General features: G+C 56.9%; 3 protein-coding genes across 3 annotated transcripts; 1 reads left to right on the top strand and 2 right to left on the bottom strand.

Moving 5' to 3' along the window:
- Positions 1-1,000: 1,000 nt before the first annotated feature.
- On the bottom strand, positions 1,001-5,957 carry CH63R_02917 (ATPase; the record flags this gene model as incomplete). Its single annotated transcript, XM_018297892.1, has 3 exons — positions 1,001-2,674; positions 2,727-3,005; positions 3,057-5,957. The coding sequence occupies 3 exons, from the start codon at positions 5,955-5,957 to the stop codon at positions 1,001-1,003; spliced, it is 4,854 nt and encodes a 1,617-aa protein (XP_018162708.1).
- A 2,418-nt stretch (positions 5,958-8,375) lies between these two features.
- On the top strand, positions 8,376-8,636 carry CH63R_02916 (uncharacterized protein; the record flags this gene model as incomplete). The annotated part of the gene is made up of 1 exon (XM_018297891.1): positions 8,376-8,636. One exon carries the CDS (start codon positions 8,376-8,378, stop codon positions 8,634-8,636), a length of 261 nt encoding a protein of 86 aa, XP_018162707.1.
- Positions 8,637-10,338: 1,702 nt separating this feature from the next.
- Positions 10,339-11,300, bottom strand: CH63R_02915 (Carbonic anhydrase; the record flags this gene model as incomplete). Its single annotated transcript, XM_018297890.1, has 2 exons — positions 10,339-10,727; positions 10,820-11,300. The coding sequence occupies 2 exons, from the start codon at positions 11,298-11,300 to the stop codon at positions 10,339-10,341; spliced, it is 870 nt and encodes a 289-aa protein (XP_018162706.1).
- Between the last annotated feature and the right edge of the window lie 2,668 nt (positions 11,301-13,968).

Below are 13,968 nucleotides of genomic sequence, written 5' to 3'. Positions count from 1 at the left end.
TAAAGGAAGAAGACCGCAAGTCAACAGACAGCAATCACCGCCGCCGGGCGCGCGACTGACCTGAGCCAAGGGCCCCCAAGAGATCACGCCCATCCCGGACGGGGCTGCCGAATGCTCACCTGTCCAGCCCGATGGCTTGGCGAAGACATCAGCTGCCGGAGACGAAGATCAGGACATTGAGAGGGCGTATTCAGAGAGTGTCGCGCTATTACCGAATTCTTCCTTTTTTCTGGGAATGCCGTGGCGAGGATGAGAGTCTGAGTGTCGGATGCTCGCGTCTGGAACCCGCCCAGTCAGATGTGCCCACTATTCGTCTCATGGCCAGCTCCATACCAACCCAATGTTTGGCATATCAAGCGAACAACCCGCACACGCAATCGAAAAGCTTCGAAAAACGTCGGCCTGCGTGCGGGCTGTCTCCTGCATGAAACAACTAGACCAAGTAGTCAAGGTAAGTTGGTCAGAGTTCATGACTGACACCACGGCCAGTGGGTTAGCTCGTATGTAGTCAACAACACATAAAACTGAACAAGACAAAAATATACTCACATCGTATCCTCGCACGCACCATGTACACTAACGGTCACGCCGTCCAAAGACTATTTTCTCTGGCTGATCAGATTGGTCGGCATAGTCCCTAACGGAATACACTGCGGGACATACCCCTTCACGCACTAACATTTCAGGGACGCTCGTCATGGCTATGCGATTTTGTCTATTTCCTATACCATGCTACGCAGGTAGGATGCGGCTGTGCTCGATATAATGGACTTCATCACGAGAAATAAAAAGTGTGCCCCGTCGCTCACAAGCTAGACCGTTTCCGTTTCCCCTTCTCTGCCCCCCCTGCCCAGCCTTGCTCTTCACCATGCCGGATGAAAAGGGGGGAAAAGACCGAGCCGTAGGAAATAAAGACGACAAAAAAAAAAAAAAAAGACCAAGGAGAATGTACTATGTTTACAATTCGTATTATCCTTCATCCCCTCCAATTCCTTCCCGCTCATGACCCCTGGCTCTGTTGGAACAGCCCCTGGATACTCTCGATATCGCTGATTGTCTCGTTGAACACATTCGTCAGGTCGCTGAGAACCTTCATACGATTCCACTCGTGTCTCGTGTTCCAGATCTCGTCCATGAGCTCCCGGTTGATCTGTTCCAGCTGTTCAATGGTGCAGCCCGAGGTCCTCTCGGTCAGTTCGTCGAGGAACTGCGTAACCTGACCCTCGTGTATAACAGGTTGCTGTTGCGAGGAGGACGAGCCGGAGTTTCTGATGTCGTCACTGGTGGACTCGTTGAGGATGTTGACCAAAGGCATGGCATGCTTAGAGTCTCCTGAGCTTCTCGACTTATTAGGTGACGATGTTTGACTGCCGGGAGGGCGGATGACCCCACGCGCCATACCGTGGGCCTGAGAGTGTGGCCAAGGATCATCACTCGAAGTAGCTTGGCTCACGCCGCCCATGCCCGCGGGTATCTGAGTGTCTTGCAGCTGCGAAGTGTCTCCCTGGCTGGATTGATCGGGATGGAACCCGTTCGTTGCTTGAGTGCTCCACTTGTCTGTCGATCTTTCCGATGGATCTGACGTCTTCGTGGTGGAAGCGTCGTTCACGATCGCAGAAGGTGACATCCCGGGGGGAACTGTTGTGATAACGGACCTCTGGGACACCTGGGTGGTCCCCGTTGTTGCGCCTGTTGTCAGATTCGCTTGCTGCGGCCATTGCGACGGTGGCTGCATAGAGCTGTCTTGTGTCGTATCGTCATCGACGCCGCTCATCTGCACGTCACTCAGCCGGGAGGGTTCCGGTCCTCCGTTGCTCGGCTGCTGAGTTTCGGCGGTGTCGCCAGGCGCCGGGCTCATGACCTGGAAGCGAGCCATTGCATGGGCGGACCCGGGAATGCGCTCGCCCAGCGTAACAGGACCTTGAGAGTCGCTGTCGTTACCACCTGCTACATCGGTCTGCATGCGGTCGACGACGGACTGCAAAGCCTTTCTCTTCCGCTCCTTCTCGGCCGCAGCCTTGGCGCGTTGCAGTTGTCTCTGGTGCAACGCCTCCCAGTCCACGGTGCTCGTGTTGCCCTCAATAGTGGCGACGTCAACCTCGACGTTGCTGACGAGCTCGTTCGCCTTGAGGGTTCTCTCCTTGTCGCCAATGTTTTTGGAATCCTTCGCGAGAGACTTTATGTCTCGGAGGAAGTCCTTGGGTCGGCAGTAAAAGCCGTTCGACAACCGCTCCTCGATGGTTGTGGTCTCCAGGTTGTAGAAAGTCTTGCCAGTGGCTGTCTCGCGCAGCACGTCGTCACCGTACTTGTCCTTGACGATTTCAAAAGGACGGTCCTCAGCGCCCACGATGTCAGGACGAACGTAGTTGGGATCCATCTCGAGGAACAAGTACTCCAGCTGCGCAGGGGTGATCACCGGCTGCCTGAACTTTTTGTACTTTCTGTTGATTTGGTCCATGATGGGCTGCAGCTGCACCTTCAAGATGTTGAGGAGCTGGTGGTCGCGCTTCTGCATGGCCTTGACTTCTTCCTTGGTGGGTACCTTTGGCGGCGGCGGCGGGGCAACGGGTAGCTGTTCCAGAACTCTCTTCTTTCGGTTGGCGGGATCGGGGAAGTCGGCCGGACTCTTCCGAATGTGCTCGACAATGGCGGCGAAGTATTCTCGTCGGTTGGACTGTCCCAAGTCAGCATAGCCACATGTCAATGGTTCTCGTAAGAATACTCACATGCATCGGCCGCTCAATCTGCAACCGATTCTTGCGAGAAAAGGAGAAAAGTTCTCGCACGAGATCCGGGGCGAGACCCTCCCCTGGCTCGTACTCTGCCGTTGCAAGCACCAGGATGGGATCCGTAGGCGGAATGGACTTGAGCATGGCCTTGAAGGTGATGAAAGGCAGCGTGTCCTTCATGGCGGCATACCACGAGTCGATGCTGGGGATGTAGATGACACTGGGCTTGTGCCTCTTGACCTCGGTGAAGAGGCTGACAATGACCTGTTCCATGGGCTGCAAGACGTTAGCTGAGGTGATACCGGTTGGTTGTGTTACATCACTTACCCGCCCGTCGCCAAGCAAGTTGGGAAGCCCAAAATTCTGGACCTGCACGCCTTCGAAATAGTGCAGCAGAGCAGACGAAAGGTAGCTCTGGCCCATGCCCGAAAAGCCATGGATTAGGAACCGTGGGCGGAAGATGCGGGAACGCTCAAACTCTTGGTGCAGAGCCTCGCGCCCGAACCCCTGGTCCTCGTCGTCAAATTGCTCGTACATGGCCTCTTCCAGCGCTGTCAGCTTCTTTTTGCGAGGGAGTACCTCGTCCAACGCCTTCTTGATCGACCCGAACTGGTCCCGCAGGAGCGGCTCGACGCCTTTCGGCAATGGAGCTGCGCCGGTGCCCGCAGATCTCTCGGACGAGGGGATCATTTTCTTGATGGACAGCATGAAGTCGGTCGCATGAATGCTGATGTTGTCTGGGTTGACAATGAGCTTATCCTTGGACGAGTAGACCTGCGGGTAGGTTCGCTGAATCGCATTGAGGGCAGCTTCTGTGCAAAGGGCTCGAAGATCAGCACCGCCGTAACCCTTGGTGTTCTCGGCAAGCTGTTGTTTGAACGGCTCCGAGAGGCCCCAGTCTTTGGTATGGATTTCGAGGATCGACTTTCGGCCGGCCACATCGGGGAGTGGGAAGTAAAATTCGCGGTCGAATCTGCCGGGTCTTCTCAAGGCTGGGTCGATGTTGTCAGGACGATTGGTGGCACCGATGACAATAACCTGACCGCGGCCGTCCATACCGTCCATCAGGGCCAGGAGAGTCGACACGATGGAGGCATGAATCTGTTCCTGCTTGCTGGAGCGCACAGGTGCCAGACCGTCGATTTCGTCAAAGAAGATGATGCTAGGCTGTGTCCTTCTGGCCTCTTCGAAGAGCAGACGCAGCTGCTTCTCCGCCTCGCCAACCCATTTGCTCAGAGCATCGGCACCCTTTCTCATGTAAAAGGTGATTTTGCGACCGCCAATGCCGACCGAGTTCGCAAGGGCACGGGCTAGAAGAGTTTTACCAGTTCCGGGTGGACCGTGGAAAAGGACGCCTCGAGGCGGCGTGACGTGAAACTTCTGGAAGAGCTCCGGGTACAGAAGGGGGAGCTGCACCATCTCCTTCAGCTGATCAATGTGACCTTGGAGGCCACCGACGTGGTTGAAATCGACGGTCAAGTCGACTCCGAGAGGATCGGCGTCTGCCAGAGCCTTCTGGTTCTTGATCTTACCAACATTCGGGGTAGCACCGACGCCCGCGTCTCCGCCCAAAGGCTGTGCGAGGCCCGGGAGGAGTCCGGCCGGGGCGGCGGCCGAAGTAGGTGTCATGCCCACATTGCCGGCTGCGCCCGAGCGTTGGCCCATCTCGTCGTCACTGCTGTCAGAATCGACGCCTCCAGCAGCACCTGCACCCCAAGGTCCAGTGAGAAGCGACCCGGCGCCACCACCTCCTCCAAAGGGGCCAAAGGTGGTGTTAAGAGCGCGATCCCATGATTGAGTGGCGCCTCCTCGGCCGCCGCGACGACGCGCGGGAGTTGGGGCGGGGTCTTCGGCGTCTTCTTCAAGGTTGACGGCGGAGAGGGGCGGCATGAAGTAGTTCATCGGCTTGGCGGCCGCTCTGCGTCGCTTCGAAGCCGTTTCCTGGTAAATGATGGCGGGCGAGGGACGTCGAGTTCGGCGGGAGCGAGAGTCCTGTCGAAGCTCGTGCAGCTCCTCGGCCAGTTCGTCCTGGTCCAGCTCGACTTCCTCAGCCGACTCGGCGCCTCGGCGCGAGCTGCGGGTGGATCGACCCTTGGGCTTGGCGGCCGCCCTACCGCGCGGAGCAGGGCTGTCGAAATCACCATCGTCACCGTCACCAGAATCCTTTTTGGGCGACTCGGACATGTGCGCTTCTTCCTCTGCCGACTCTTCGCCGGGCTCAAAATCACTACTCGGCTCTTGGACGGATTTTGACTTTCGAAGCCCGTTCCGGCGAGTTAGGCGTCGTTTGGGACCATCGTCTTCGGCCCCGCGTTTCGCGTCGGCGTCCGGCTCGGCGGTCCCAGCCGCAGAGCCACTTCCTCTTTTGGCCCGCGTCCGCCGTGTAATTGGGCCCTCATCCTCCTCGTCGTCCTCGTCCACAACAACGTCGACGGCCGGCGCTTGCTCGGTCGATTCTTTGACATCCTCCATCTCGGTGTCCTTAATCTCAGCAATTGCTTCTTCAACATCGCCGGCCAACTCGTCTACGTCGGCATCATCTACGCGGGGACCACTGCTCTCCTGGGTTGCCTCTTCGATTGTCTCAGGTCCCTTCTTAAGTCCCTTAATTGAGCGGGAAGACCGAGTCCGGGCAAAGGCCTCGGGGCTTCTAGATCGCGAGGCAGGCCGTGAATGTTTGCCGGAGTTGGTCAACTCAACATGCTCTTCGCCGAGCTCTTCTGTTCGGGCACGAGTTGATCGCCTCGTGGCCGGTGCAGCAGGAGCAGGCGTTGAGGCAGTCTTTGGCACCTTGAGCTTGATCAATAAGCTGTCCTTTTTCTTGGGCTTTGGCAAATCTTCCGATAGGACATCGTCCGATTCTTCGGCATCCTCAGATTCTTCGTCGTCACTCTCCTTGTAGCTATTGTGCTTCGTCGCGGCCTTTCTTGCACGACGACCGGCCGCATTGACAGGCGCGTTCACTTCTTCGTCTTCTTCTTCTTCCGAGACAAACGAGCCCTCGTCCTGGCTGTCGGAGACGTCTTCATCATCGTCATCCTCGATGTCTGACCCATTGTATCTGTTGGCGCGTCGCCGGCCCCCGGCGCTCCTCTGGATTTTGGGTCCGCGCGATCGCTTTTTGCTGCGGACGGCGGGTGCATCGGCGCCGGGCTCGAAGTTCTCGTCATCGGAGTCCGATTTGTTAGGATCGAAGTCCTCGATTTCGCGCTTGCGTTTCGACGGCATCGTGACTTGAAAGAGGTGGGGGAGGCTTCCAGAGGTGGGCGCGATTGGGTTGGGTTGGTTTGGCCGCTCTCGCGTCTTCTGATTGTTATGCACGTCGGAGAGCTACTGCTGCCTGGGGATTGGGAAGCAAGTCTGATTAGGTAATGTCAGCATCGACAAGCAGAAAATGAGTATTACAAGTGAAAGCCTTTGGGCAGGGAAATGACATTGAGGTTCTTCTGTATTGCAGCTACTGAGAAGTTGAGAGCATGGAAGGAAGGCCGTACCTGCGTCTTAGCGCTCAGGGAGAATGGTGTGCAAAGACAACGGAGGGCGTCAGGTGTTGGTGGTCGTACGGCAAGCCGCCATTGGAGGCTGAGCAATCCAAACGTAGAAAAAAATGATGGTTGGCCTGGGTTTTGGCGACGACTGTCGCTGAAGATATTGCACGGCGAGATATGATACTGCCGCCGGCTGATGATGGGATCGGTTTCGCTGAAAAATCGCTGTTGCGCGTAGTTGCGCGCCGTTCACTAGGTTGGGGTGGGTGAGGAAGGACGAGAATCAGTCGAGTGGGTCTCACGTGCAGCTTCCACCAGCCACAAATGGTCCGAGCGCTCGGTACCCTCAGGCTGCAAGACTGCCGTCTTGGGCCTGTCAGATCCATCTTTCCGCGATTTTAATGGAACACATCGGGGGGTCCTCATTCGCGTTGGGTCTTGCATCGTCAACTCGGCATAGGCATCTGGACCTGAGGCAGTTTCGCGAAGGGACTTTATACATTCTCCCGTCGAAGAACAGTCATCGGCTCTATCGCCCGATGTTCGTCTCGACCTACCGGAAAGTCTGAGGCATGTTAACCGCCCTACAAGGATTGACGGTGTTCATCCGCGCACGAGGTTTAAAAAAGTCGGGCCCGGGGTAAGTGGGTGACGAGTGTCCACCACAACTTGTCGCATCATCGTGGCCGCAGTACCACTCGAAGAAGGACGTAGACTGGTATTACTCAGACGAAAGTGCGACAGCGTCCTATGTTGCCAGAGGAGACACAGGTCAGACAGTCGACGCCGGCGTATCGACCTTTTTGGGGGTGCAAAAAGTCGCGGCGCATAGACGAGCCAAACATCGAACGATCAACGGCAATGATGTCATTTCTCCAGTATCCATCTTTGTCGGGCCACGAAATGCTTTCATTCAGCGACGGTTGTCGTTGAAGGCTCACAACGGAGGCTTTGGTAGTCTCCGAGCTTGGACGTGTCGGGCGCCGAACACATCCGCAGCGACTGCATCGAAGATCCAGTTGCAGCAGGCCGGAAAATTGCCATCATCTTCAGAAACACCATCTTCACGTCGGCCCAAGTTCAAGCTTCACCAATTCGACCCTTCCATCAGCCCTACGGCTCCGAATCTGGGGTAACCCGCAAGCTTAGGTTCCGGGACGCCAAGGTCAGGAACGTGGCTGTGGCTGGTGCCGGGGGCTTGCTGATGTGGGTATGCGTTGGTGCCTTACAGCCTGGGCATTATCGGTGTGCCCGATTGAGCAGGCAGTAAGATAACGGAGCGTCACGTGTCACGGCGCCGAGAGCCCGCAAAAGACGCTAAACCTTCGGCGTCGTCCGAACATGCGGGACGGAAATGACTAAACCAACGCAGCTGACGACGCTGACGACGCTGCCGTGCCGAGAAACCGTTTCATTCGCCGACACCGAGAGTCGCCCGTGGTCACGAGACAAATTCATGTGATGCATGCATACACGGTCGCTATCCCGCGTCTGTCATTGCGCTGTCGAACGAATGAGAGGCTCATAGGCTCAAGGACACCTGTAACTTCCCGTTTCGGCAAATATTGACTGGCCTCAAACCCGTCATCCATCCATTGCACCGGTTTTGAGGCCGTCACGAAACGATCAGCCCAGGGCGCAGATCCCCGCGTAAAATCAGCCATTGGTGTCGTACGAATGCGGAACAAGCAAACAAGAGGCACACAAGGGAGCGACATGCTGTAACATCTGCCTTACGAGGCCAGTCCCACCCGCGGCTCGCATTCGCACGTTCGGTCATATCGATGGGGTCACCGTGTCCAGCTTACCGGCCTCATGTGGGTCCATCCTCGACCGGCAACCCGGCCAAGTCGGCCAAGCGACCAGTCGGGGCACAGCATTCCTAGACCACCGAGCCCCATGGCGCCGCCAATCCGTGCCGACCAAGCGGTTGACAGCATGGGCCAAGAACCAGCAGCCGTGCAGCCGCATCTGGCTTCGACGAGCCCTTCAAGCATTTAAGGACGGGTCCTCCTCCCTCTGGTCTGGAAGAGTCTATCTCTGTCCTCAATCCATCGATTATCTGCAATTGAACTCTTGTATCAACTTCCAAAGACAGAAAGTTTGGGAGAAAAACGAACGACCAAGCAAACTTCACGCTCAACCTCACACGCACACAATGCCTTCCCACACTACCAACTTCGACGTCGCACGCCCCAAGAGCAGCCGCGCCGGCTCCGACGCCAGCTCCTCCATCTCCACAGACTCCTTCACCACCAGAAGGGCTGTTTCGACGGACTCCCCGCGCCCGTCCAAGCGCAAGTCCTCGAACTCACAGACTGTCAACGTCTACACTCACTGCGGTCGTCACAGCTCCCAGTTCCTGTTCGGCGGCCGCTCGTTCAGCGACATGGCCCGCCACATCTTCAAGCGGGACTAAGTCGGCAGTTTTGTTTTTTTGTTCGTCGCGTTTGTGTGCGTGGTGCGTGTGTAAGTGTTGTCCTAGGGAGGCATACGTCATACGTGAAGAAATGTTTCCCCCAGATGGAGAACACCGCTGCCAGACACGCCACTCGGCAATCAATGTGCCGTCGTCCCCATTTGCCGTCGCCGCGCGGTCGGCCGGGCCGCGCACCCCCGCCAAGGATCGCATTGATTCGGGGCATCCGATGGCCCCACAAGGCTCGAAGAACACCGGCACGCGGCTTCCGGCGCCAAGCGGAGACTCACGGAAAAAACAAACCCCCCCTGACCATCCGGATTCCGCAGTCCCCATCCGTGCTCTCGCTCTGTGCAAAAACCAAAAGTCCGCAGAGTGAAGGTGTGCGATGAGAGATGCGGAGTAGTCTACGCGCGACTTGCGAGTCCTCCCGATGCCAAGCCAGAGGGAGCATTGTCGCTTGACCTTTATGGGACCCTACTACCGGGCTGTGAGCATTGTCAGTTCCAAGAGTCCTGTCGTAGTCACGCAAGACACGACTTGGACAAGACCTGGAGCACACATCCACTTCGACGCTCCACAACGCCGCACACAGTCCACACCCAATCCTCCTGTTCCCCCCCTCCTGGCGTCTTGGCGAGTTCATAGCGGCGAGTAGATGAATGAGCTTGAATTGTGCCAAGTGAAAACAAAAACCGTTGAACATGGGGCCACGACCAGGGGGGGGCCAATCAGACATTTGCTTTGTCAACCTCGTCCCCCCTCATCGCAATTGGACATGGGGGGGGAGGCTCTCGACTCATCATCTCCCTCTCTTGTACCCCTTCTTCCAATTGGACCCTTTAACGGCCTGTCTGGGGTTTACACCACGCCGCCGCAATGCGGAGAATTGGAGGAGATGGCGAGGACTGGACGGGTCCCATGAGCGTGACATCGCTCCGGTCAACATCCGTTGTGCTTTTTCCCCTTCTTGTTCGGGCTGTGTTCTGCAGGCAAAGCCGCCGTCCGCTTCTTGGTCGGCGAAAAACAAAGTAATGCATCGCGGGCTGAAGGCCGTCGTTGTCTGACGGAGAAGCGGGCGGACAAAGCAATAGCCGGAACCCCCTTTCCCCCCCCTCCCCCCCCCCCTGGTTCTCCGCGAAGACAATCCGGGAAAGGAGGTGCTCTGGGATGATGGGATTTTCTCTTGGCATGTTTGGGTACGCAATCTTTCGGTACCGTGGATTCTCAAGCTGTCGAGAATGACAGATGACAGACATGCCCATGGCGTTTGTAGGACGATAGATACCATTTGGCTTGGATAATATCAATTAGATCACAACACCGCGCGTATTTGGAATTATCTGTGATTATTCTACTATGTTTGCCGAGGGTCTGCCCTCCTGGCTCCTCCAGATAGCAGATGGCAGATTGTAGGTACTGCGAACCAATCTCTCTCCGCCTCGCTCCATCTCCATTTCGGGATATGATCTCATATGTGCAGATTATGTACTCAACTCGCCCAGCCCCCCTTCTTTGTCTCTTGACTCGTCCCTCCCCACGTCTATGTATGCAGGTTCGTACGTATGCTGCCCCCCCCCCCCCCCCCCCCTCACCAACGCCAGATAAACAAAATCCGTGCCTCTGGAAGATCCACAGGCCAAAAATCCCTGCGCCTTTGACACCTCATGTCAGCGACTCATCTCCAGAGAACCAAGACGCCTCATCCGGAAATCGCGTTGAGCGTGATCCTCGAGTGTTCCAGCAAGTTCCTCTGACCCGGAACGTTCTGCGTGTAGCGGGCGTTGAACTTCATGATCTTCTTGGCGGCGCGGTAGGTGACGTCGTCGACGCGCAGCGGCTCGGCAACGACGTTCCAGGCGATACCCTCGGAGCAGGGCGGCGTCGTCAGAGAGCCGTCGTACTGGTACACGTCTGAGTGCTCGAGTACGGTGCGGAGCTCGCAGAAGCTGAGGGGGCCGGTCTCAGCGTGCGAGCCGGGCTCCTCGACCTCGTCGAGGTGGGCGAAGACGTTCTTGAGGAACGACGAGGGGGCGCTGTTGTCGACCTCAATGAGGAACCCGAGGACGGAGTTGCTGGGGCCCGAGGAGTCTATGGGAGAGGTGTGTCAGGGTCCGCGATCTTGAACTTTCTTGAAGTGAGGGGGAGATGAGGTAAGAGTGTGTGTGGCGGGGGGGACTCACTCTTCAACTGCTCGGCGTCGGCCTCAAAAACAAAATGCACCTCCATGGGGAAGTACTCGCTCTCGACGCGGTGCTCGCTCGGGGTGTGGAAGTGGAACTGCTTCAGGTGGAACTTCCTCCCGTGCCTCGTGAGGGTGCCGTTCTGGGCGACGACCTCGAGCGTGCTGCCGAGGTTCTCGAATTCGGCGCCGTCGAGCAGGTCAGGCACGTCGAAGCCCAGGCTCGTGCCGGGGACGAGCGTGGCCGAGGTGTCGTTGAGGTTGATGGGGCTCTGCTGAGTGCCGGTGGCGCACTTTATGCTCTGGTTGCTGTGGGCGTGCCAGTTGAGGGGCCCTGTGAGGTCGTTGTAGTCGAACGTTGCAACGTCGACACCGCCCTCATCGCGGGCCGTCAGGCCGTGACTCCGGGCATAGAGGGATGTGCGGTGGTGGCAGATGGCCGACGCCAGAGTGGCGAAGGGGAGGAGAAGAGATGACTTCATGGTTTGTTTGGTTTGGTGTAAGTGAGATGGGCGAGTGGGTGACGGGGAGAGGGAAGAGGGATATAGAGAGATGAGCAGAAAAGAGTACAGAGCTCAGGCAGACGAAGACGGCATCTCACGAAGATGCAGAAGCGAGGGGGGGGAAGGCGCCTCTTTATCTTCCTTCCTCGATCTCCAGGGCAGATCTTGTCAGATCGAGCACCAGGACTAGCACCGGCAACTGGCACAAACCGGGGCAAACATGCCCAGAGTCCAAAGGAGAGAGAAACACGGTACATCAGCGGGCGTCATCTCACGAGGTTGGGAGTTACAAAGGACGGGGAAGTCAGGTGTAGAGAGATGGGGCGGATGGAGCTACACTCCATACATCCATACGGCGGTACTATAAGCCCATGCCTGCATGGCTGGTAATCCTGGGTACCAGTCCCAGTTTGCCCCTCCCCTCCGCGAGAACGAGGTACGCGAACGGCAAAGGGAAGAGACGTTCCACGCCCCTGGGCCAAGCTGACCAGGGTGTTTGATGACGGTGAGCTATTGGGCCAGTTAGGCGAGGGGTCTCGAGGTGAAAAGAGCCCACTGGGGCCAGCTTCTCCCAAAATCGCCAAGAAACGACAATCAAAAACGAACCCGAGAAGGAGGGGAGGGGGGTGGGTGTTACAGTGCGTTAAAGGACGGGGATGCGTAAAAAAAATAAAAAACAAACAAGAGTAAAAAGAGTTGTTCTGGTCAAAGACTTGTAAGAGTTGCAGAACGAGATGATGGGCAGAGAGACAATGGAACGCCATTGAAGAAACAACAACCTCATGACAACCATCGGGAAGTTCGGGAACAGAGAGGCTTGCATGGCGGAGCCGAGGCGGCGGCGGCCACAGGCTTCGAGACAAGCTGCGTTGAAGAAAAGGGCCAAGTGAGCAACGAGGCTCGGGCTACCTGGGCCTCTTTCTTCGCTCTCGTGCCTTGTTCCTGAGCGAACGCGGGAGTTGTTCCTGACAAAGGCGCTCTCGGTGTAAGGTGGTTGGTTGCCCTTGCATTGTTCTGTTGAAGGAAATGGTCAAGACACGCATATGTGTGTAAGCAACTTGCAAATAGCCCGGTATAGACTATTTATGTCTCAAATATCGGCGTGCTGACCGCAGCAGGAGGAGCGAGTGGGCTTTGGTTCAGTCAGCAACCTCAGAGGGGAAGAATGGATCATGAGCACAGCCAGACAGAATCCGCCCGACCGAGTGAGTGTCCAGAATGCTCACCGGCCGACCGGTCAACCGCGGCCTAGAGGACCTTGAGTAAAGTAGACGATGGCGGTCCCGGCGACTCACAGCCTCCATTGTCCCCGATCTACCTGCTACTTAGATGATTGGACGAACTCCTGTCAGGCGATGCTGCGCCACCCGCGACGGGGCTGTCTACAGCTGACATGTAGGGGCAATATCAAGCTGGAGGACCTGTCTATATGCATATGTTGTCGAGACAAGTGCAACGGACCCGGCGACAGCATCTAAAGATTGAGCTATCGACCTCCGTGGCGGGCGAAGCCGTGAGCGACTTGCATGCTAGCCACCTCGCCGAACGACGGCATTTGAGAGGACGGGGACCTTGTGCTCGCGTGACGACCGATTCGAGTGCATCGTGTCACGGGATGAAAGTCTCGGGAGACACCCATTGTGACAGCCACCGCCGTCCGCGGGGGGCAGAGAGAGAGAGAGACGGACGGTGAAGTACAACACCCCAAACAAGCGTGGTGTTTGCTTTGCCAGAAACAAGCTTACTGAGTCCAGACCTTTTTTTCCCCCTCTTCCTCCATTGTTGAACTTGGCGAGGACCCCGCTACTCCCCCCTTGTTCCCCTCCCCCATCATTTTTTCTCTCTTCTTTTCTTTCGTTCCCTGTCTTGGCGGGGTGCAGCTAGCAGCTAGAACCCAGAATCCCCTCGACCCGTTGAACGCCAACCGGCTGGGCGGTGGGCGGTTGCGGGGGCCGTTTCTCGCCCCTCTTCCTCGAGCCGACGACGCCCGGGAAATTCTCGAGCCACTGCATGGGGACGGCCAAGCCCAGGCTGGGGTAGGAGGGGGGGAAAAGAGATGGGGTTGAGAGTGGAAAGACGTACGATGATCGCTCAGAGATACGTGGCCAAGGCGGTCCTTTTGCGAGGTGGTCGTCTGCAACTACGTTGAGACATTTTTGTTCATCAGCCAAAAAAGCGTTTTAAAACGAAGGGGGTTTTTATTTTTTTATTTTATTTTTTTGGCTGCTTGAAGACCAAGTCCTGGTCCGGGTCTTTTAGACTTTCGAGGTTAAACCAACGTCGATCGGCAAACACAGCCGACGTAGTGGAGAAGAAAGAAGAAGACGAAGAAGAAGAAGACGATGCCCTCCCTCCCCCCTCTCATGATCTCATCTCAGTCCAGCCGAACGAAGAGAGGTTGGCAGACTGGAGACTGGTTTCCGACTAATACCACCACATCGGCTCCATCGAGATCAGATCCGATAAAGCTACCCGCAGGCCATCAACCCCCCCCCCCCCCCTCCCCTCCACTCTTCTTGGCATTGATCTCATCGCGTCCGTGGTGCGTGAATTTCTCTTCCAGGTGCTCTGTGGTCTAGATAACCGGCCATGTTCGACGCCCGCACTTGTGGCCTCGGGAATCATGGTGTTGGTGGTATATTTCCGA

The sequence above is a fragment of the Colletotrichum higginsianum genome, chromosome 2 (genome assembly GCF_001672515.1).
Source record: "Colletotrichum higginsianum IMI 349063 chromosome 2, whole genome shotgun sequence".
In the NCBI taxonomy this organism is placed as follows: Eukaryota; Fungi; Ascomycota; class Sordariomycetes; order Glomerellales; family Glomerellaceae; genus Colletotrichum; species Colletotrichum higginsianum.
The sequence above is the reverse complement of the archived record's forward strand: the minus strand, read 5'-3'. Positions and strand labels throughout refer to the sequence as shown.